At 32.3% G+C, this 23,958-nt stretch overlaps 1 protein-coding gene across 1 annotated transcript in view; it reads right to left on the bottom strand.

The window, feature by feature from the left end:
• LOC118183246 (neuronal acetylcholine receptor subunit alpha-10-like) overlaps positions 1–23,958 on the bottom strand; it is a 213,289-nt gene that overhangs the window by 17,136 nt on the left and 172,195 nt on the right. The window contains exons 6-8 of the mRNA XM_085811797.1: positions 19,412–19,595; positions 3,989–4,310; positions 2,205–2,398 (exon numbers count right to left, since the gene is read on the bottom strand). Of these exons, the coding sequence (XP_085667923.1) occupies positions 2,205–2,398; positions 3,989–4,310; positions 19,412–19,595 (700 nt within the window). The remainder of the gene's footprint in view (positions 1–2,204; positions 2,399–3,988; positions 4,311–19,411; positions 19,596–23,958) is intronic.

The following is a 23,958-nucleotide window of genomic DNA, read 5'->3' as shown; positions in this document are numbered from 1 at the left end:
TCCCAATCTCAGTGGTATTCTGTAGTTCTTTGTTCTTTAGAGAAAAATTTAAAGAAATATTCGATAGAAAAATAATGGGTCAGAACGCCAGATACAGAGAAGTAAATGCTTGTCGACCTGTATTATTTCAGAAAACTCTAAATGATTCAATTTACTTGAATCAGTGCATTAAAAGAGTTTGATATTTTACATCTAACAGCAATTTCTAAACGGATATATTTTTTGAGTGGACATAGTTATCCCTATTATGGGAAAGACAAGTTTTTGCTATTTGAACAACCAGAAAATTGATTTCATATCTCACGTTTTTTAGGCCTTATTAACGCGAATAAATTCTCTATGAAAAAACAGAAGCTTAAAAATTCAACTCATTTCGAGAAAATTCCTTTTAAAGATAAATTTCTAAATGAACAGCAACAGGAAACTTAAAATTTTGTAGCAATATAAATGTTTATATCAAAAATGAACTAAATGAATTCTAATGTAAATTTCAATTTTTAAATTATAGTTCTAATTTTAAGTAACTCTCAAATTTGTTTCATTCTTTTTGGAGATCGTTTTCATAACATATGAATCTACTTTGAGATACATGGTAGAGATTGCAAGGATGTATTTCAAGATGTTTCTTTAAAACGTTTGATCTGTATTCCTTTTTTTTTTTTTTTTTTCGTCGCATACTTTATTTAATGAATTATTTGCGGTAAAAATCCATATGCTTTACAAATAGAGACGTCATAAAAACAGAATCTTCGTAAGCAAGATTCCAGTTAGGAAAATTAAAAGCTGTAAAGGACCACTTAAACAACTTTTCTTAGTCTGCGTAACTAATTGGAACTCTACATATATTTTTTTTGCAGGTAATCAATTCGAAGTTTGAAGATAAGCTTGATGTTAACCGAGTGGTTTGTATTAAATATGAAAAAAAAAATGCAGTAGTTTTTTTGATACTCTGAAATCTGTCGTAAAGTCGTCTGGTAAACAGATTCTACATACTTTTGCTTCTGAAATGTATTCTTAAATTCGTCTAGTAAATTAATCCTATGTATCTTTTGCTGTTTACGTGACGTTTTCGAATCTTAAAATAATTACAAAGGGAATTAGAGCGTTGCTTATAATGGAAGATTATGGAAATTATAATTTAATTATAATTGCTGTCATTCGTTTGAAAAAACATTTTTTATTCTTCTGACCAGTTTACATTTTAAATTTAAAGCTTTTAGGCGTTTATTCTTTCATCCGAGATTTGGTCATACTTGACGGGCTACATTAACAGGCTATGAGAATTGCGAATTAATTAGCCTTGCACCAGAATATGAAAATAAGAGGAATTACGTTATATGTTACAGCTGTGTTGATGCATAAATTATTTTTTTTTTTAACTTGAATAATTAATGTTATAATCATGAAAATATTTAATTCATAAACACCATGGAAATATATAATCTAATTATGGAAACTGTTTGTTAGATATACTATTGGTTTCATCGGTTAAAACTTATAATACACTGTTTAAAACTATTTCATAAATTTATTTTATTATAATTTTGAGTCGGAACGTTTACTGACAAATTTTAATATAGCATCATACAGTATTTTGATATATTTGCAATGCCACTTTTATGATTTTAGAAATAATAATGCTCTGAATGCAGAATTACTTTTATGTTTAAGTGAGGTGTTCATAGCATATTTATTATGGAAATAGTTAAAATCACGACTACATAAACTATAATTATAATTCATTTGACCGAGCACTTTTAATTCTCCGATGTATGCATGGTTTACTTTTTCTGCACAAATCCACAGGGTGTTCTTCGTATTTATAATTGCCTAATTAAAATTTATAATAAAATTACAGCATTTAAATACATCAGTGCTATGTATGCTTATGCTTTCAGAGATTTCTGGAATCTTAATGCAATTATATTAGAGTTTAATTGATTCGTAAAAGGAAACAGTAATATTGTTACCCTTTGTGAATTTCTGAAACATAAACTAGTATTATAGACTAATATTTACATGATTATATAAGATACAAAATCTTCAGTAGCTTGTAATATTTTTCAAACATTAAATTAAATAAATGCTGATTATTATTTATCCGTGTTTGGTGAAATTAGGATGATCTATCGCATTTTATGTTTGTTTACAGTTAACTTATCATGAAATAAATTAATTTTACATTTTATGAACACAAGGAGTACCTGAAATCCCAACGCTCTTTTGCGTGAAGGACAAGGTTGAACGAATAGCAGCGGACCGAGGCACCCTATAACGCATTTACTCAACCATGGAGGTGGTGGAGTACCATCTAATCCTTTTCCATGGAGGCTCAAAGTCAAAGCAGACAAGAATGCTGCAGCAGACACCAAACAGAGGCTGCATATTTGATAGATACCTGTGATAACAAGCATACGTAAATATGTATTATTCTATACTTTAAAAATCTAAACTACATATTTGTTCTTAATATCTTTGAAATTTCGATTTTGTAATATTCGAAAAAATTTAGAGGTATTCGTTTTCATTCTAACAAAACAAATCTAATGGATAAGAATCTGTGTAATAATTAGCATTATTTTCATTAGAAATTATAGGCTTCGTTACAAATCTGAAACATTTACAATGTATCCTAACTAAACTTAGACCACAAAATGTGCCCAGTTATATTACTGTTGTTATTATTAGTAGTATCCTATTCCACCAGCTCAAGCAGAAGCAACATTGACTCATTCAAATCATTCTAACAGTCATATAATTTTTCTCTTTCTTACTTGTTTGCTAACACATCAGTTCTTTAACTCAGTTACTAAATCATTTGCTTGCTAATTCGTATGCTGAACTGTTCACGCTTTACAGTTTTGATCACGAATTAAAATTACTTTCTCACTTATTCATTCAGCCAGCTACTAGCTTAACTTCAAATTTAATAACTTATTCAACCTCTAAAATATTCACTTACTCAGTTGTTTTGTCAATCACTTACTGCTAGATCATTTGCATGTTCACTCAGTTCCTCGGGTTCTTTCACTTACTCACACATTCACTCACTCACTTTATTGTATCAGTTACTTGCTTAATCATTTTTTTCACTTACTCATTCAATTACTTTATTATATGTTGGTTCAATTACTCACTCACTTGTTCATTTAACTGTTTTCATTTGCTGAGTTACTCACTCATTCACTCAGCATTTATTCTCTCACATATTTGTTCTCTCATAATATAAGAGCAATGATTAATGATTACTAGAAGTTGACCCGGATACGAAGCAGGCGAACGGACTGCCCTCATAGGTGCTTTTCGTATTTTAACTGATATACAATGTGATTACAAGTCAGTTTCCTTCATATTAGCTTTTAGGAACCAAGTAGATAGCCATCGTGTGCTTTGCCATATTTAAATAAGTGATCTAACTATTATTTACTTATTTAGTCATTTGCTCTCTCAGTTAGTCATTCACCGAGTTGTTCATATACCTACGTTCTTTGTAATTTCTTTGTAATAAAAAGCACTTTCCCATGCAAGCATAATAATGACAATGAAGCGTAATAACTATAAATATTACAGTAGCTATAATAATAGTCTAACATTGAACTAATAGGATAGAAAAGCTTGATGTAAAGCTAATGTATTATCAGCATTACGATTAGGATTAGCTAACAGAACTTCTAAATTATCCGTTCAAAATCTCGAAGATAGTTTAGTCTCATAAAATTTGACATATGACATTAAAATTTCATACCGCTGACTTTAAAATTAAGAATGGTGTTAATCAGTAAAAGAAATGCAAAGCGTGAGGTTATCAAATTATCAAGTTTTTGACAAATTATGTTTGACCTTTTCATAATATTACTACTTCATTACTGTCAATACTGCTATCTGCATAAAACTTCAAATCTCCCTTTGGTTAATTTATAGGGTTCCAAGATGGCAGAAAGTTTTGAGTAACACTAGCATAGTTGAATAAAATGAAGTATGAACTTACTTAACAGTGGAATTTGAGGAGTGGGTGTTCTGGGCGCCCCTCCTCCAGCCACTGACACCAGTAGTAGAGACAGCAGGCAGCCGATAGCTAGAGTGACCCTTTCAGCAGATGATGGTGGCACGAGAAAGGTCAGAGCTGCTAGAGTACTCACTAAGAAGCAGGGCAGCACCTGGCGCAGGAGATGTGGACCCGGTCTGCGTCGGAGGATCAAAGAGAAGGCCAGGGCTTTTCCCCCCTCTGTCGTCGCTAGAGCGTCTTCCAGGTGAAATTCCGAATTGGCTTGGAATGAAGAAAGATCCACAGACTCCGCCATTAGAGACATCTGTCGTTCGATGAAAAATGAAGAAAGTTTCATAAAATAAGATTTTCTTTCCCTGACAATACATTACTAATGCTAGTTTTAACGATACACAAAGGGCAGGTTTTAGACATAAATGCAAGATTACCTTTGAAATCTAATTTTGTGTAAATCAGCAGGTCTAACTGCAAATTTTTAAAATACACTCATGTCTAAAATTATCTTCATATGTGTAAAATCACGGATTTCTCAGAAATTGTGACTTATAATTTTATGAACTTGCGTGAATGATATATATAACATCATAACACATAAATACAAAGGAAACAACTTAACGAGGATTGAATATGAAATAAAAATGTAGTAAGAATCATTAAAAATAGTAATAAAATGTTATAAGTATAGTTAAAAATGGAATAACTCAGGAAAAATTTAAGACTCATGAATTTAATATGGGATGCGATCTTCCCTAATTTATGCACGTATATTAAACACGCAATGTTCTTTTATGTTAGCAATAATGTTATTAACCACATTTTGAGGAATTACGCTCTACGGCTTCAGAAATGCGGTCGTCAGGGCATTGACATCTCCAGAAGAACGATGTATCCATAAAAGTGCCTTTCCAGGGTATTCTCATAAGGGATCCACCGGGTTAAGATCAGTAGATTTTACTGGCCATGGATTTCCCTCAATGCTTTAACATTAAAGGAATTTTATAACTAGGTTTGCTGGATGTCAACGAGTACTATCGTGAATAAATGAATAGTCAGATCCATATGCACATCTCAAAAGTCTTCCTGAAAGTTCTAAGATTTCATTCCCCTATCTCTGGCCGGTCACAGATCCGCTGTTGGGAACTTGTTGGTGCGTTACGATGATCATTATTCCTTCCCATACCATCATGCTTGCATTACCGAAACAGTCACGTTGCGTAATGTCCGAACGAAGATTCTTCGTTGCTGACTTCCTCCAGATGTAAACACGTTCAGAATCAAATGTTAAACTAAACCATCAGTGATAACTCATCAGCAATAAGACTCTTTAGTAATAAGAACATGGCAGCGATCGTATTCAATCCAATTCAGGTGCGCTTAGCCCCAGTTAAAGCTATCTTTCTTTTGTTGTGAAGAGAAAACACAACCTTGGCTTTCTGGCACAAAGGCATTATTAAGCTTTCTTAAGCATTTATTTTTATTACGTTTTCTGAATACAGCCTGTCATGATAAAATAGTTTCAGTAGCAGCTGTAAGCTCTGAACTTAACTTTCGAGCAGTAGACTTTCCATTACGATGGGAAGTTACTTCCAGATACCGACCTTGAGAAGTAGTTGTTATTCATTTACAACTTTGTCCAGTTCTTCTAGGAACAGTTGTAGAGTTTTGAAATTGTTTCCACAGCACACTCTCTTCCTGGAATTCGAACTCCGGACCATCCCATTGCTGGTCGGAGATGCTTCATCATCAAAAAAGCACGCGATGAGGAAGAAGAATAAACTAACTTACTTAACAGTGGAATTAAAGCTTTAAATGTTTGAAAAATGGCTCCAGAGTATCGATATTCAGACTTTGATTCCTAAGTGTATATAATTTAATGTTTGTAAATCTGTCGAAAGTAATTAAATTAAGAGATCACAAAAACATTTGTTTAAAATTAAGACGTATCTTTGTATACAGCATTGCAAAGAAAATTCTAGATTATAGTGGTCACTTCATGATAAAACTTTGGTATATATCTTGAATTAAACTCTACTATTATCAAACACATCACTTCACTGATGACAACAAAAAAGACTATTTTAATTAGTACCGTTAATTACCGAGAACATAAAAATTGCAAAATTGCAATTAGAAAAAATTAAATTGTGTTCAACTAACTTCCTTTACAAAACCAGTATGGCATCAGGTGAAAACATCTGATAGAAATCTCATCACTTAGCCAATGTTTAAGTAAATAATCATTTCATTTTCGAATTTATTATTAATTAAGTGTTGAATTTCGATTTCTTAGAATAGCAATATCTCTCATGCTCATTTTTTACAATACTTAAGTTTAAAAGTTACATTCAACAGAATTCATTTTATGTGAATCCAAAAGTGCCTTAACATTCAAAATCAAAAAAGTAGTTCTAGTCTATGCCTTAACATTGTTAATAGTATAAGGTATTTTCGAATCCCAGCGAAAGCAGTGCACATTTTTCACATTCCAGCCTCAATATAACCTAGTGACTCAACAGTGGTGCCCAACTAAAGGGAGATGGACGATAATTCATCATCACCAGGTTTGGCAACTGGTCTGCTCATTCCCAGTCGCCCTTTAAAACAGGGAAGCACGTAAGGCATTTTCTCCTTCCTTTCCGCATGCCTTCGTGGTGTGACTGGAAGCACCCTCGATGTGTATTCGGGAGGTCAGGAATTTGAATCAGCGGCTAGGGTAATGCATATTTTTCACGTCTCAGCATATATAATGACTAAAATATTTACATAGTATTTATTTTTCTTAGTAATTTATTGGTAACGGAGCCACACATTTAATAATACAACGAGAGGTGAATATTTTTGGATGCAATTTGACCTATATTTTGTGACCTGTAATATTTATTGAGCCTGATTTGTTTTATTTAAAATGCAGAAAATAATATCGTTGCGTAATTAATAAATTTCATTAAATTCATATCATTAGTAAACAGTACCCTCAACTCACGATGGGTGCAAGCCAAATCATTCTATCAAAAGCTTACTTAGGTCATGATATTTTGCAGTTAGACCTAGTAATCAAACCGTTTCATTTTTCTTTTAACTGACTTCCAGTTTTAACACTGGTTAATCATGAGATTATTTTTGTTGAACGTAAAAACATCATAAATAAGCTATTATTCTAGAAGATAGAGTTTTCGTATATTTTAATTGATATCAGTTGGATGCGTCATTAGATGTAAAATAAAGAATTAAATTATTAAGAAGTTCCGTTTTGTTTTTAAAGCTCTTAGTTTGTTAAGTAGTTGCCGACTGATTATATCAGAAATAAATTTAAATAAATAAATAAATATTTGTTTTGATTGGCAAAATTCTGATACTTTATTGTTCGTGAGGTAACCAGGAATATAATTTAAAGATCTAATGTAAATGTCGGCTAAAAGCAATTTAATTTAGACAGCTGAGATATTTAAAAACAAAGCAAATTTAAGGCCTTTTTTGGGGAAATTAAAATTTTACATTGTCTTATTACTCTTGCTATGAAAGGTCACTTTTCGAATAATGGAAGCAGTTAACAACACAAACGACAGGGATGATAAATGCATGATAGTGTAATATAACGAATCGTAACAGCCATTATTTAAGGAAACGTGGCTGAAAATGTCTATATCATCAAAATTATCATGCTGTTACTATTGTTTTGACTATAACAACTCCATCTTTAGAGCTATGCTGACCCTTTAGAGAAAAATATAAACCAGAATAGCTCTAAAGTTTTATATATTAACTAATTAGTTTAAGTAATTTCTTTTCTTTGATTCTCTCACTTTCACCTCAGTTATGCTAGAAAATATAAATTAAGCTTAGGCTATTAGCCAAAAATTTTAATGGTTGTGTAAACCCAGTCTTTTGCTCATTCTTGCGGTATTTGTGTTATTCGCCACATGGTAAACTTCACAAAGTTTGACTTGCTTACAAAGTAATTACTGGTTAATTATGATTAAGATTCTAGCTAAATGCTTGTGAGTCTGTTAGGATTACAGTCTATTGATTGCTTTGTAACTTTCACCCAAATCACACTGTTCCCTGTAAACAGCTACTTTTAGAAGTGACCTTCCAGGAAGTTGCCGCTATTTGATTTACAATTTATAGTGAGATTTGCAGTTTACCACTGATTAGGGAGAAATAAAAAACTATAGTTTAAACTCAAGTTGCAATTTGGTTTGCAGGTTTTCACTAATTTAAGGCAAGGAAGAAAAGAACAGCAGCAAGCTCCAGTTACTTGAAAATTAGAACTCAAAAGAGTATATTACTTAGATAACGCCAAGTTCCATTATATGAAAAGATCATCAATAGATGAGCAACTAAATTAAACGCAGGATGAATTATTAGTTTATAAGCATCTTAATAACTGAATGATATGACTTTACTGTGTTTTTCCAATTTCCTCGTATGTAATGTTAATATGAGTTTATATAACGAAACACGAGTAATTTCTTTTTAAAATATTCTTCTAAAAGATATGTATCCTGAAGTCAACAACCTTTGAACACATTTGATAAGTATTAAACCTACCCAGATATCAGTAAACTGTTCGGTGTTTCCTAACTTTTTTATTTCTATTTGAAAACTATATTAATATTTTTGGTAATGTTTCTTAATACAGTTTAAAACACAATCGTTAACTAAGTCATTAACTTTAACAAACGCGTACGTACTTATTCGCTTAATTTTCTGAACAAGTTTAGCTACTATTATGAAATCTCTTCTTATTCTTGCCAAGTTTTGTAAATGTGACTTCAGAAATCAATTTTTTTTCTATTACAGCAACATGAAAGATTTTCAAAAATTTAAGGCCGTTATATTGCTTTACGCTACGCAATCGTACGCTTATTACTGCACAAAACATATAGTCTTCGAATTTTCTGAAGGCCATCATGCATAATCGAATCTCGAAGAATGACTTCGGCCAAGATTAAATCAGCTTAAGTTAGTCTGTAAGTGCTTAACACATGAAGAATTTAAAAGCAGTACACGTTTTATGTGATAAATTAAAGCGTTATTTTACTTTTAAACGATATATCTAACTGATACACTTAAAATGCTTTTAATTTATAATATACATTTTAATTTATAAAAAGTAAATATATTTTTTTAATTTCTGTATGTTACGTACCTGGTAGAAAAAAGTTTGATTTTTTTATTAATATGCAGTCTGTTACGGCTTTATTTCTTTCGAATTTAAGCATTAAATTAAACAGTATTACAGTACTTGCCCTACGCAGTAATGTTCAAGTATACCTTAGTTAAAATATTTTGTAAAACTAAAACACAAGTGGACAGTTTCAAAACATTAATTTTCCATTATTTATTCACATTCTTAGAATTATTGATTATAAATGTATGCATTTAATGTAAATATTAAAGTATTATACTTTATACATATGCATTAGAATTTCAGAACTTGAAAGTGATTTTTGAAATGCACACGAAATGCTTGCTGTTAGATTACCTTTAGTATCAAATATTTTATAATAATGGTTACATATGTTGGCAAATGCGTAACAGGAAATATACAAGAGCAAGAAAGATTTCCCCACTCTCTTCCCACAAGAGTACTCTAAAGCAGTTTATTCGGTGCAATTAGTCGCAACTCAGGACTTATCATATCAATCAAGCAAAATTTAACTTTTTAATGAGTGAAGCTAATTTTTTGTGACTGAACTGAGAAAACCAACTTAAAAATTTTAATTACATAAGTTTGAATGATAAGGTTTCTTAATAATAACAAATGATACTAAATCATTTGTAATCATTCTGAAAATAACAAAACAACAGGCCAAAAATGTTATCTCCTTTCGTATCATCGTGACTGTTGATCACACACGGCGTTTAAATGGCATTAAAATGCTTTGTTCTGGTAAATTTCTCTAGAATGATTAAGCACAAAACTGGATGACTGCAAGAAAGTTCCAAATCATTGTAACGAGTGCTAAAAAGAATCACAGAGAACATCTTGTGGAGCGGAATCGCCGTTGAACTCTCTGGCAGGTACCCAGGAACAAAAGACAATTCAGATGGATGACTGAAGAAATTTACGCACGCTACAGAGTCTAAAGATCGCGAAGTATTTCGGTGATTGAGCTGAGCATCGGCCTAAGATGTCTGTTGAAGCATTCTTATCGAGATTTACCAACCAGTCTTCCATAACAGCTGAAGCTGACAGCAGACTTTACAGACTTCTTCAAATGTCACACAAGGACTCTTTTCACATTCAGGTCAATGTAGACCGTAAATTTTAACTTATTTTGTCATTGTCGGTTCAGCACCTACCTTTTCTGTTTTCCCCGCTTGTTTATTACAGAAGAAGATTAATTATTCCGATAATGAGTACACTCTTTACAGTAATCCCCTTCTCTTCTACGTGTGTGGCATAACTGTAAGCTATTTTACTGTGGTTAGGATATTTCTCGGATATTTTTCAACTGACCTGTGCTTAGCGCTGTCTGAGATTCAGGTTTAATGTCGCATATGGAGTCAGAATAACAGGTACAGTTTGAAGCAAGGCCGGAATCATCATTTAATAATATTACGTACCGTTGAGTCTTGTTAACTGGATAGAATTTCGAGGAAGAGCACCCCGGAGGATGATTCGAGAGTGTCCCACCCTTCTTTCCGTGTCGCCAAGCTCTTGAAAGGATTTCGGCTAGCCGTGTATTTTGAGTGTACCCCTTTGTCACACATGCACTATAGACTTACAAACATGCATGCTTTCTCAGGAGTTCAAACTAACGTTGATATGGCAATCAGCGACAATAACCACTATAACCTCTGGTTGGAAGTCGAAATAATAAACTTTTCTTTGAGTTTCAATGGCAAAAATATTTCAGAGTATCAAACCGGTTGCTTAAAGGGGTATCTGTTGAGTACGGTATCGTCAAAGCTTATTGTTCCTTCGGAGCAACTTGGTCTCGCGTCTTTGGTCCTTCTTGCGTATCTGGCCTTGAAGTACTTAAATTTCTTCATTTTGAGGATAGTTGCTCCATCTCAGTTTCTAACTATGAGGTTATGAGTTTAAGCGAAAGTACAAAGTAAATTCAAGATCGCAGCAGTGAATCAAATTCTTTACTAAAACTCTAGCCATTTACCACATATTGACTATTCAGGCTGAACAGGAAAGCATGCTGGTATATTTTAAATTAATAGACTTCCCTTGAAGTTCTTTTAATTTTGCAGAATTCAGTTCTGAAAAATTAAAAGAACTCCAAAGGAAGCCTATTAATTTAAAGTATACCAGCATGCTTTGTGTTCTTTTATTAAAGACAGTTTCATTAGAAAAAAAAAACTAACAAATAAAAAACTCAATATTCAAACTTCAGTTGCTAACACTTTTAAAAAAGAGTTTACTAGTATAAATCTTAAAACATTAAAAAATGTAATCAAATTAATATTATAAAAAACCATTAAAATGAAAATATGCAATCTGATTTTTCTATTCAGATTGGAGTCAATCACTTAAAACTGTTCTAAGCCAAGCATTCACCTCAGGGTTACTAGTTAGAGAATGAATTTCCAGAAATTCAAGATGCAAATATAGAATAATATATTTAGTTCTATAAAATGGCAGCATCAAAGGCTATAAACATTTCCCACTACAATACCTACAGAGGGTGTTCATACATTTTTGTAACGATTTTAATTTTTATCCGTGAATTTAAATATTAATTGTAAAATATAAACCTGAATTGCATCAAATTGGAATAACGTTTAATTATCATCTGCAGCATTAATATCCTTTGCTTTAAAATATCGCTGAAATATAAACAATGGATCGAAAGCTATATACACGTAAAATAAGTGACATAATTAATATGAAACGAAAGAAACGTCAAAGTTTACATCTGACTAGGAAAAAGGCAAAAAATGCATACCCAAGAAAGGTGCGTACAGCTGTTACTAAATTTAAAGTCGCATCTGATGTTTTAAAGGAAAATCCAGCTTCCCAAAGAGATATTGCAAAATCTTTAAATATCTCTGTAGGAATTGTAAACAGAATTATAAAATCAGATTATAAAATCAGAACAAAGAAAGAACATGACGTTCATCACCGAAACATGTTACTCAGCGTAAGACTATGTGCAGATTGCTGTATGAAAATTATTTGGCAGGGGAAAAAAGGAAATAGAGAATTGCAATTGATGAGGCTTGAATATACTTTTCTGACTGAAATAGAAAAAGATCGATTTGCTACCGAAAAAGAGGAGAAAAAGCTTAATGTATTGGTTCAGAGAAAACAAGGAAAGTTTTTCTAAAGCTTTTATGGTTATTACTGGATTCGCTTATAACAGGAAATTTAAAGTAAGGAAATTAGAAGAAAATGTCAAAATTAATTCGGATTACTATCAGAAATATGTTTTAACACTTATTTTTAAAGAAGATGGTCCATCTCATTATTCAAACAATCTTCACTATGTTAAATTTCATTAGGATAAGGCTCCAAGCCATACCTCTAAATGTATAGCTTTATGTTTTGCAAAAATGAAAAATGAAGCCGGATATGAAGCTATCCCCTTTAAATGCATCCCACCCAAGTCCCCGGACGTGTCTCCTATGGAGTACTGAGCATTTGGACTTTTAAAACAAGCTCTTTATAAGAGGCATCCCGAAACTTTGGATAGACACTAGAAGATTGTGAAGGAGGAGTGGAATAAAATCAACCTTGATGTTTTAAGGAAAAGACTTTTATCCTGAAAATCAAGATGTAATATGATAGTGCAACAAAAGAGTTATCACACTGAACATATTAGAAAATAAAATTCTAAGGTTTGTTTATATATAAATCTTTGCAAAATTGTTACAAAAATGTGTGAACATTCTCTGTATTTTGTCATTAGACACGCGCCACTTAGAGAATTTCACTCTTATTTAGAAAAAAACGATGCTCAGTTATTTAAGATATAGCTGTGTATGTTAAATATTGGATTGTTTATTTCAGAAGGCTTAGTATAAATATTTTTAGGGTGATAAATGCAAATAATTTGTCTTTTTTGTGGGGACATAAAATTCACATAATTAAATAGTGATACCACCTTAAGGGTATTAAAAAGGGGAAAAAATCTGTTCACTTTAATGTTTATTAATCTGCGTGGTCTTTTCGTATTAACAGGTAAACATAGCTCAAGAAATTAAGGCAATATTTACAAACATATAAGAATAAAGAAACGGAGCTCACTGAGCCGTGTAACAGAGTGAATATATATATACATATATTTATATACTTTTGGTGCGGCCGATTGCAACCAAAATACGGAGTGCATACAAACATGTTGTAGCAGTTCTATATGCAAAATTTCAACGTTCTGAGGCTACTCAGTTTTAAGTTATGCGACATACATATATACGTACATACGTACGTACGTGCAGATGCCACGAAAAATATCTCTTCTGAATCCATTTAAAATTAATTTTATAATTCGTTTGGTGAAAACGAGTCTTTTATTCTATCCTTATGTACAGATGCCACGCAAAAACATCGTTAAATTGCATTCGATAGCGGTGAAATTCGTTGAAATATGATACTCGAATTTTTCGTTATTACAATACTTCCTTTTTACTTCGCACAAAGAAGTAAAAACACAATTAATTCTTTATTTCTTCAATTAAAAATAGAATGTTTTATTACAGAAACAGTAATGCTTTAATTAATAGAAACGACATGCTATAAATAATGATAAAAATCTTGAAAAAAAACCTGAATCCAGATTTTACACGTCCAAAGGGCCTTTTTTATCGCTTTGTGTGCTACCTTTATTTATTAAATACCATGTTCTCCTCACTCCTCACTCCACGTAAAGTTCAATTCAACCGCAATACCACGAAATGTTTAGAAACAGCATATCTTTAGAATTTCTGATAGGCAATCTCGCGCGCTGGAAGTAAAAGTTTTTTTTTTTTTTTCCTCGTACAGTGTTATCATTGCTCACTTTGAAATCGTTGAGATTGTTAATGAAAAATTCGTTAAAGTTTTACAAAACATGAAATAGGAAAAAAACAAAATTAGAAATCCAAAATTCGGGCTTTGAGGTGCCCATGTTCGGGTGGAGGATTACGTAATTCAAAATTTGATGGGTCTAGGTACCGTCGTTTTTTCACAATGCGGAAAGCATACATACATTCATGCAGATTCTTCATTCTTTAAATATAAAACAAGGCGGTAATATTTGGTGGGAAAATTCTGAAAAGTGATTCAGACTTTCAGAGTGATTCAACGCAAAACGTCGTTTCGAGACTAATAGCTCTTCTGAGCTAACGCTCTTTAGGCTAATAATTAATAAAATTTTAAATATTAGTATCTCTTTGGAATTTGAATTAATATTAGAAATTATAATCGCAGTATAAATTAATTAGGTCACAACTATTTGAAAATAGTTTGAATATAACATCCAACAATAAACGATGATTTAATCCCCATTGAGGAAATGACTGAACTTGCTTTTCATTTAACAGCCCTTTACTGACAACTTCCCTCACATCGGTGGATCGATGCAGAGAAAACACATCTTCAGTAAAGTTAGAATTTGAATAAGCTGACTAGAAGTTCTCTCCGCTCACAAACGGAGCCATTTTGCGGGTTAAGTGTCTACATCGCTTGTTTAGACACGCAGTGCCATCTAGTAGCAAGAGAAGAAATCTCCAACTGTGCCGGTTTTAGTAAAAAATAACTTCAAATGATTAACGACGGCGTAAAAGGACTTCCGCCTTTTCCATCAATTTCGGGAGCACATTTTTTCCAGTTAGGAAAAGAACACATGTAGTAGCCAATTAGTTACACATATTCGGAACTAAATCATCCAGTTCACTTGTCCTTTCTGTTCTAAGACTAGTAAGATTAAGTTTGTTATTAATTTATTGACGGGTTTTTAATTTATTTCATTTATTTATTTATTTGTTTGATTTAAATGACATAACATAAAATGTTCATTAACATAAAATGTTAATGAACGGAACGTTTTTAAAGGCTCAATGATTTAAATGGATGCGCTTGACCTGTCATTGGGTTGTATTTTTCAGTAAACTAACATGTATTTATAATAAACTGTATATAAGACTAATAGTTTTCATTCTTTATTTCATTGTTTAGTAAATGCGTTTTTACTTTGTTATTTTAAGGCAGGGAAAAAATTGTATCTTAAGTTACGGTGAATGGAAATTGTTTTTGTGTTTTGTAATACATAAATAAGAAAATAAATTATCTTGAAAAAATTATATACTTAGTTTTTTCTTAGTTTTACCTTAAGAAATCTTTTATTTTAGCTAAAATAACACTGAGTTTGTGTGTTAGGATAATAACAGAAGCACTTTATGGAAGCAATTTTCTCATTAGTATTTTTCGATAATTTAGCATTTTCAATATAATTGTCTGCTACTTTTTTGTTTTGATTGGAATGCAGAATAAGAGATTTATTTTGGAAATGACTTTTAAAAGCAAGAGGTCTTAAAAGGTTACGTAAATGCAATTTCTGAGAAAAAGCATTTGTATCAACAAATTGTATAGCAGTTTAACAGTCAAGACTATTGTATTTCAAAGGAAAGTATATTTAATATATTAAATTTGGAAGAAAAAAAGCTTCTATTTGAAAGTAAAAGTGAAAAAAGTGGTCGCTAAACCAATTCCTAACACTATTCGAACACATATCAAGATAGTGAAGTCTCTGATCCTGAAAGAAAGACTACCGACTGAAAGATCCATTACATTTGAAATAGGAATGTCTTATGAAAGAAATAATGATAAGAAAAGCATTCGTAGAGATCTGAAATTAAAATAAGGTGTTCAAACTTAATGTTCATCTGCATTTGCAAAGCATACTGCGAAAAGAAATTGTAGAAAATTGTATGATAAACACCTAGCTGCTGAAAAATGAAAATTTGTGGTAACATGCAATGAAGTATGGGTATATGTAAGTAACTGTAATAAAAAGAGACCAATTTTCTGCTGCAGAACTTATAAGGTATTTCTCCCGCCTTCTTAGAAAGTCTTCGTGGTATAGTGGTCTGCACACTTGGCCGGTATTCCAGGGGTCCGTGATTCGATTCTCGGCGAAGGCTATTGCTCATTTTTCATCTTGCCTGCTTCCAAAAAATACCTAATGTCTCTGTAGTGGCGCCCGAACTAAAAGGTGTTGGATCATAATTCTCCTCAACCAGGATTTCGCGGTTGTTTTCCCTAAAAAAACCCCAGCTGCCCTTTAAAAGGTGGAGTATGTAAGGTGTTTCTCCCGCCTTCTTAGTGAACCTTCGTGGTGTAGTGGTCTGCACGCTCAGCGCGTAATGGAGAGGTCCGCGGTTCGATTCCCGGCGAAGGCGCTGCAAATTTTTTATCTTGCCTGCTTCCAAAAAATACCTACTGTCTCTACAAACTGACGAAAATGACCATGCGAAGTGGCTTCGTCAACATACAAAAATTTCGCAAAAAAATTTAAAAGTACAAAAAAATTTTAAAAATACAAAAAAAATGTTTTAAATTATAAAATTTTAATATGCAAAAAAAATGTATTAGCATCAAGTGTCATCCAAGAAAAATGTATTTGAACTTGAGTGGATAAACAATAAGTATTTGTTAAGGATTGAAAAATAATTAATTAATAATTAATTAAATAACAAAATTTAAAGTCAATTCTTACTTAGGTTAACAAAGAAAAATTTTAAAAATAATAATAAAAAAATTTTAAAAATACAAAAATAATTTTTAGATTAAAAACTTTTAACATGTGAAAAAATTCTATTAACATCAAGTGTCATCCACTACAAGTTAAAAAAAATGTATTTGATCTTGAGTGGATGAATAAAGAGCATTTTATTAATGATTGAAAATTTGAACAAGGTATATAGGAGAGCGTGAGCTAGTAGTAGGAATTCAAAAATCTCTCAAGTTAGGTTAAAATTAATTCACAGTACTATAAGAGGAATATCTTAGAACCAATGTTTGAAGAAAATATTGCAGTCTTATAGGGAAAGGATAAAAATAAATTTGAGCCTCGTATGGACAAAGCTTCAATTACGCGTTTAAGCCAATTGTCGCTTATTTGGCAAGAAACGTATCAGAAACAGGAATAAAATGTATCCCATTTAAAGAAATATATGTAAAATCACCTAACGCTTCTTTATATGGATCTTTGTTGTTCAGGTTTGTTAAAATGAGGCTTTGGAAAACGGCATTCAAGAAAACTGAACAGACCCTGCAACACGATCTGAAAGGAGTTCGATTAAATTGACATGACGGTGTTAAGAAAGAGTTTACATTTATGGAGAGTTAGAGCTAGAATCAAGGCTATCAGACATAAAAAAATTCGCCACATGAACTCACCCCTTTATGCGTGAAACGTAATTATCAAAACGATAGACCTTCCGAAATAGTAATAATAATTTCTTTGTTTAATGTTGCCAAAACTATTTGTATATTGTATTTTGTTTCATATCAATAAAAATACCTTTTCTTTATTGAAATAAAATGAGATAAAGGAATATAAATAAAATTCTTTCATATAAATTACAGTAAATTAGCATATGATCTGAGATAAAAAAAAGACACCTGAGTAAGTTGGATTTTCTATAAATCCCATTTATAGTGCGAATACCTGAAGATTTAGTATATTATAATATGCTACACTCAATTCAGTTTGACATTGTGGCTTAACGCTTAGAAAGAGAAACGTTTCGATTAGGAATGCGGAATCAGAAAGGGGTAGAATTCCAGAATAAAATCTCAGATTACGTGCCACTGTCTAACCGAAAAAGAGTTCACCATTAAAAACAAAAAATCTTTAAAAAATTTAAAAATCATCAAAACAAAGTTTCAAGAGGCAGAAACACGCTCTGTCTTACAATCCCCGAATCTCCATTTAAATACTATCAGACTTCATTAATATTCTGGTGAGGAAACGCAAAGTAGAAATAATAGTAAAGATTTAAATCATAAAATAACTGGTTAGGAAAAATAAACTAACTCTGCAACTGATATATTTATGTAAGATATAATAAAATACGATGGCTGCTTTAAAACATAATTGGCGACCTCAAAATTAACATTCTAAATCTCCCTTTAAATTCATCTGTTCTCCCAAATTCGAGATCATTCCAAATTACAAAACACTGGTTGAAAAAGGTAACTATGACTAATGTTGACTAATAATAACTTAGAATACTTTATGCACTTACGAAGTATAAATACTGAGTCACAAGCACTACGCTCCTTTTTTCCCCTGACTTCTGCCATACAAACAACTCTACGCCGCTCATGCTTCCCTGCTTGAAACAACGTCGCATCATTTTACCTGTGCATATAAGAAATTATCGCAATTGCTATGATTAAAGAGTATACTGTCTACAAGGAATTATTCTAGTGTGCCTGAAAATCTGCAAATAGAGATGTTAATTGGTTAAAACTAGTTTGGTATCAATTCCTTCTTCTCGCCGTGCCACTCAGCCATCGCGACTGCTTTACGAGATTATGACATATATATATATATCATCGGCCTTTGTCCAAACTTTTATACTATACGAGGATTATTTTGCTGATTCAACGTAGTCATATAATTTCAAAGTTAACAGATTCGGACAATTTCCTTCTTCACATAAAATGGCGTATGAAACATTTTAAAAAAGATGTTGTTAAAATATACAAAGATGTGATCATTGATATTTGAATAAGTTAGTAATATTAGTATTTTCATAATTATATTAATGCTAAAAGCCATTTTAAAAAATATAAATCTATCCTTCTGATGGTAACAAACATAATTTGGTGGCTTTTGATCAATTATAATTAGGCTCACTTAAGTAAAACACGAGAGAATATATTAAATTCAATTTAGTAAAGGCCTGATCATCGCAAGGCAACGATCGCTTATTAAAGCATAGCTAATTAAATAATTAAATTTATAAATCCGATAATTTATAGTTTCTACTAATCGTTTTGACGTACTAACTTTAGAGAATCAATGCCAGAAACTATGGAAGTCATAGTGAGCTGTAACGAAGGAGTTCCTAAAGTTTTAAATAAAAGTTTTCAAAGTATGAAAATGTAGCAGATGCTAACAGCATGAAAATAGCAAAGGACGCTAACTAAATTTGAAAAGTAATGCACTACTTGATATTAGTGCGTTACGTTTTTAGGTTTAGGTAGTTTCCATTGCTATTTGAGTATGTAGCACATGCTAACAGCATGATCACTTTAGTCAAATAGCAAATGAAGCTAACTAAATCTGAAAGAGTAACACATTACTTGATATTAAGAGGGTGACGAAAGGTTTAAAAAGGACGACAAATACTCCAACATTTGATGAATTTGTTAGCGTCACCTTGATGGCAAACTATTGTATACAAAAACGCAAAATGTAAAGAAATGAGCAATAATCTGATGCTCCGTCTTACCTGCTCAGAGTCGTAAGACCATGAAGTAAAGTTGAGGTAACAAACATGAATGTCAAAAGGAAAGAACTGGAGGTCGAGTGAGCATGCGCTTTTTAGCAAAGACTGAGAAGTCCACGATACGTCGCCGGAAGAGCGTAGAACGGCGTTCGCTTCTCCGGAAGTGGCTGGTGTTGAAGGGTCGGCGCTGTACGGAAAAAAGAAAAAGAACATTCTCAGTTACCTATAATTAGGATAGGTAATAATAATACTTATTTTTAGATTAATAAAACGCTGATTTGCTTTCCTATTTTACGAATTTAAAAATGAAACAAATGCAAACTTGTATTACAGTCTTTAGAATAAAAAATAATTCTTTTATCCTTTATTATGCCAGTATTTCGAGATCGGCGTGCCGCAAAACTCCACGAAATATGTTACGAAAGTTTTGAAATTAAATACACTTTTTAAGAAATCTTTACCCTTTTCGTCGTGCTGTTTGTTATGAATCAATATTGTCCATAGTAAAATAGTAAGATCACGAACAGATTGACTAAAACGCAAGACCTTTTTGCGAATTTGTCAAAATTAATACCACATTGTGACATTCTATGAAACAGACCAAATGCAGGTTTCAAATGGATAAGTAACGAGAATTTAAGATTAGCACTCATAATGAAAATTATAAATAAAATTTTTAAATCACAGGCTTGCAAAATTATGATATATTATTAAGCGTCATTAATCGAGAACCATTGGAATCAGTGTGGTACATAAATAAATTAATCTACTGTCTTAATTAACCTCGCTAAAACAGCTCGAGGTATCGATATACACACGAAGAGTTGCTTTCTGTAAGAAAACTAATCAATTCTTTTTAAATCAAACCATTTGATATTGTACAAATTATTTCAGAGCAGAAAACTTCATAAATGCTCTGCTCAAGCCACGGATCTCATGCCGCTAGCTGGCTTTGCTAACAACTGCAAAAGAAAATGTCCTAATTCCTCACATCCTTCTCCTTACCTTTAATTCGCCTAGATCTCAGTATCAACTGGTTATCACCTACCAGGTTTCAGACTGGGCGCCAGTGCTGAGAGTATTAAGTTCTTTCACAATGAGAAACCATAAAAATTAATTATGCCGTCTCTATGAATCGAGTTATCATTTTGCCAACTGCTAGCTAGGTGTACTAACTACAACACAAGAATAATTTTAGGATTAATTCCTTAATGCATCACAGCGTAAACTCGCGTCCCATTTAATGCATATAATTTGCTTTATCTTAACGAAAGGGCTTATGCGTTATTCGATGTCATCACTTATAAGTCGCTCAAGGCATTTCCAAAAGATTTTCAGACTAACATAACGTCCGTCGTTGCAATTTCAGAACCCAAAGAAAAGCTTATCATTAGGCTTTCAGTCCCCAGACGAAATTTATTGAATGAGCACGTTTTAATTACTTTGGGAGATAAATACTTTGCAAGTGAGGAAGTTTAGAGTTTGGAATATGCATCTGCATTCCCGCATCTAAAAGCTATAGGTCCATGATAAGAAAAATGGCTGACACCTAATCATCTTTATACTTCTAAAAACAGTGCACAAGCTCATTGTAAAGTCTACATAAAAGTGTAAGATGATAATATTCCTTAACGGGCAGTTCTGAATCTGTCGTACTTTCACTTTGGCACATTTTGGGCATTCATACTTTTGTGAATATCATATATGATCATTAATAAATAACTTTGTTCATTATTTTACACTAACTAGACATAAAATAAGTATTTTTACAAAAGTTCAATTTTATTCATTATTTTACATTAATTAGACATAAAATAAGTATTTTAATAATAACTTACATTAAGATACTTTTTGTTGGTTTTCCAATTTTGTTTTTGTCAGTTTGAATCTAGACATCAATTTATATTACGTATTACATCGAATTTTAAGACTCGCTTTTAATTTAAAGTTTTAACAAGCAAATTTCAAATGAAACTTGAATTCGAAACGACTATTTTTAACATTGTAGTTTTCAATAAATTAGGTAGTTTATTTTACTTTTCGTAATACGCATTTAAAAATATAAAAACATTTCTTATATTTTCGACACCAGTTATAAAATTATTATTTTTATTATTTTTCAAATTTCCCAGCTTTAAAATGTTCTATGCTTAATTTGGAAGAGGGGTATTTAGTATTTGTTTCTTCATTTTCTAGTTTTAAAACTTTACTGCTGCTCAAATTTAAAAGTCTACGGCATTATTTGGCTTCACAGTAATTTTAGCGTTAACGACTGATTATTTTGAAAAGAACACTCATTTGATCTGAGATTCGACGGTAAAGAAGCCGAATCTGTTAATGTAATTTACTTGCAGTAAAGCATTAAAAAATTCTACCAGAGAAATAAGAATGCTAATTAAGTAATTAGAAAATGGAAACGGCAATGTTCTTTTTCTCTTTCTCCATTCTTCGGCAGAGCATTTCCTTTTGTTGAAAGGAAATCGGAAGCAGTTCTCATTCTTTCCTCTCTTGTTCTTTTATTCCCGGATAGAAAGGTAAAAGCGAAAAAACTGCATGTTTAAATAAAATGAAAATATTTTATAAAAAGAGAGGGGAAGTCACTTTTTGCAAGCATTTGAATAAATACAAGTAATACCCATTAGAACAGGTTCATAAAATTGTTTTTTCGAAACTAAGGAAATACATTTAAATTCTTTTCCAGCGATCCCTATTTCGAAATTTCATTCGAAAATGTTTCTTTGATTACTAGGTTTTTTTCGAAATTCAATTTTATTAAGAAATAAAATTTTGAGAGCAACCGCCTTCGCCGGGAATCGAACCACAGACCTCTGGAATACCGGCCCAGCATGCAGAACCATTACACCACGAAGGCACGATAGAAAAGGGGGAGAAATACCTTACATACTCCCCCTTTTTAAAGGGCGACTGGGGTTTTTAGGGGACTCAATCGCCAAATCCTGGGTGTGGAGAATCCTCATCCAACACCATTTTATTTCGGGTGCCACTGTAGAGACATTAGGTTAGTTGGAAAAGCCGGAGAGATGGAAAAGGAGCAACGGCCTTCGCCGAGAATCGAACCACGAACCTTTCAAATACCGGCCCAGTGTGCAGAACCACTACACTACGAAGGCACGCTCGGAAAGCGGGAGAAATACCTTATAAGTCTATGAATTTCAGAATGAAATCTATGAAAACTGGAAAAATTTCACACATTTCTCTAAGCACTGGGAATATACAAATTCCGCAATGACCTGAATACAATGTATTGCTATGCATCAAAAATGGAATTTACCCTTAGTTAGATGCAAAGAAAAATTCAGCATTTTCAGTTTATTGTATTTCCCACACTAAACTAATAATTTCTGATAAATTTCAAAATTTTGTTTCCTCATATGAATTCAGGTTAGACTCTTTTAATACTCAATTATCAGAAAATCTCATATATGTCAAATATGTTGCAAAGAGCAAAATTTTAAAAATTAATATATTTAACAAACATCGCAATCCTACATGCGTGACGGTGTGGTGGGAGAGAAAAAAAGGCAGGGTTCTTTTAGTTTTCATATAACAGTAAATAGCACGATGAATTAAACCAGCAACGGAAACTGAATGTAGACGCGAAATGATATCGGTTTCCCATAGTATTTTGCGAAAAGAGTAATTTATCTCAAAATTAGCTCATGTGTTATGTACATGTTACTGTAAAAGACCGAAATTGGAGAATGTCGACATTCACCGGTGAATGTCAACACATACCAAATACGTTGGTGAAAGACCGAATATTTGGTTATATTCTTGTACATTCGGACCATCACCGGTGTATATTGACAATCACAGATATATTGTGGTGGAGGTCGAAAAGAGACGTCGAGTTCAACAGAGGGGTGACTGTCTGTCGCCAAATCCTTTGCAATGCTGCGACTGAAGTTATGTAGCATGTATTTGTTATAATCTGGAACACTGTTTGTCAGTCTTATGCTAGGTTTGATGGTACGCACAACGTTTTCTTAATTTTTTTTTACCCGATACACTAATTTATGTTCAATGGATACTCCAGTAAATCGTGAACTTTTTCTTGAAAGGTTAAATGCATTAATTGCGAGTAAACGAGAAGAATCCTGTTTTTATTTTTCAAACACATCTCTCCTCACCGGGATTGATTACTTCTTATGAAACTATGTTTGGCATTAAACCAAGAAGGGGCATAACATCGTCTGTTTTGCCTGGCGAACAAATCGCAAATATTGAAACCGAAGAACAACTCTTAAGAAATTGTTAATACTTTTGAAAACGAAGAAGAGCTCAAAGAAACTGTTAATACTTTATGAAAATCTGAGCGGTGGCCAGATATTTTTCTATAAAAAGATCGGTCGCGAAAGAGAATCTTTTACTGCAAGCAACGAAAATGTTATGAACCTCAAAAAAAGTTTTCTCCTGCTCAGATTGGTGATACCGTACGAATCCCTGGTGTCGACAGTGGTCGTACAGATGGCCGAAATGTGTTGTTGGCAGTTGTTGTTGAAATAAAAATCCCGCTTTTATAAACTAGC

The sequence above is a fragment of the Stegodyphus dumicola genome, chromosome 2 (genome assembly GCF_044657685.1).
Source record: "Stegodyphus dumicola isolate Sdum_Otavi_A_Nest chromosome 2, ASM4465768v1".
NCBI lineage: Eukaryota > Metazoa > Arthropoda > Arachnida > Araneae > Eresidae > Stegodyphus > Stegodyphus dumicola.
Note: the sequence above shows the minus strand (reverse complement) of the source record. Positions and strands in the feature narration are given on the sequence as shown.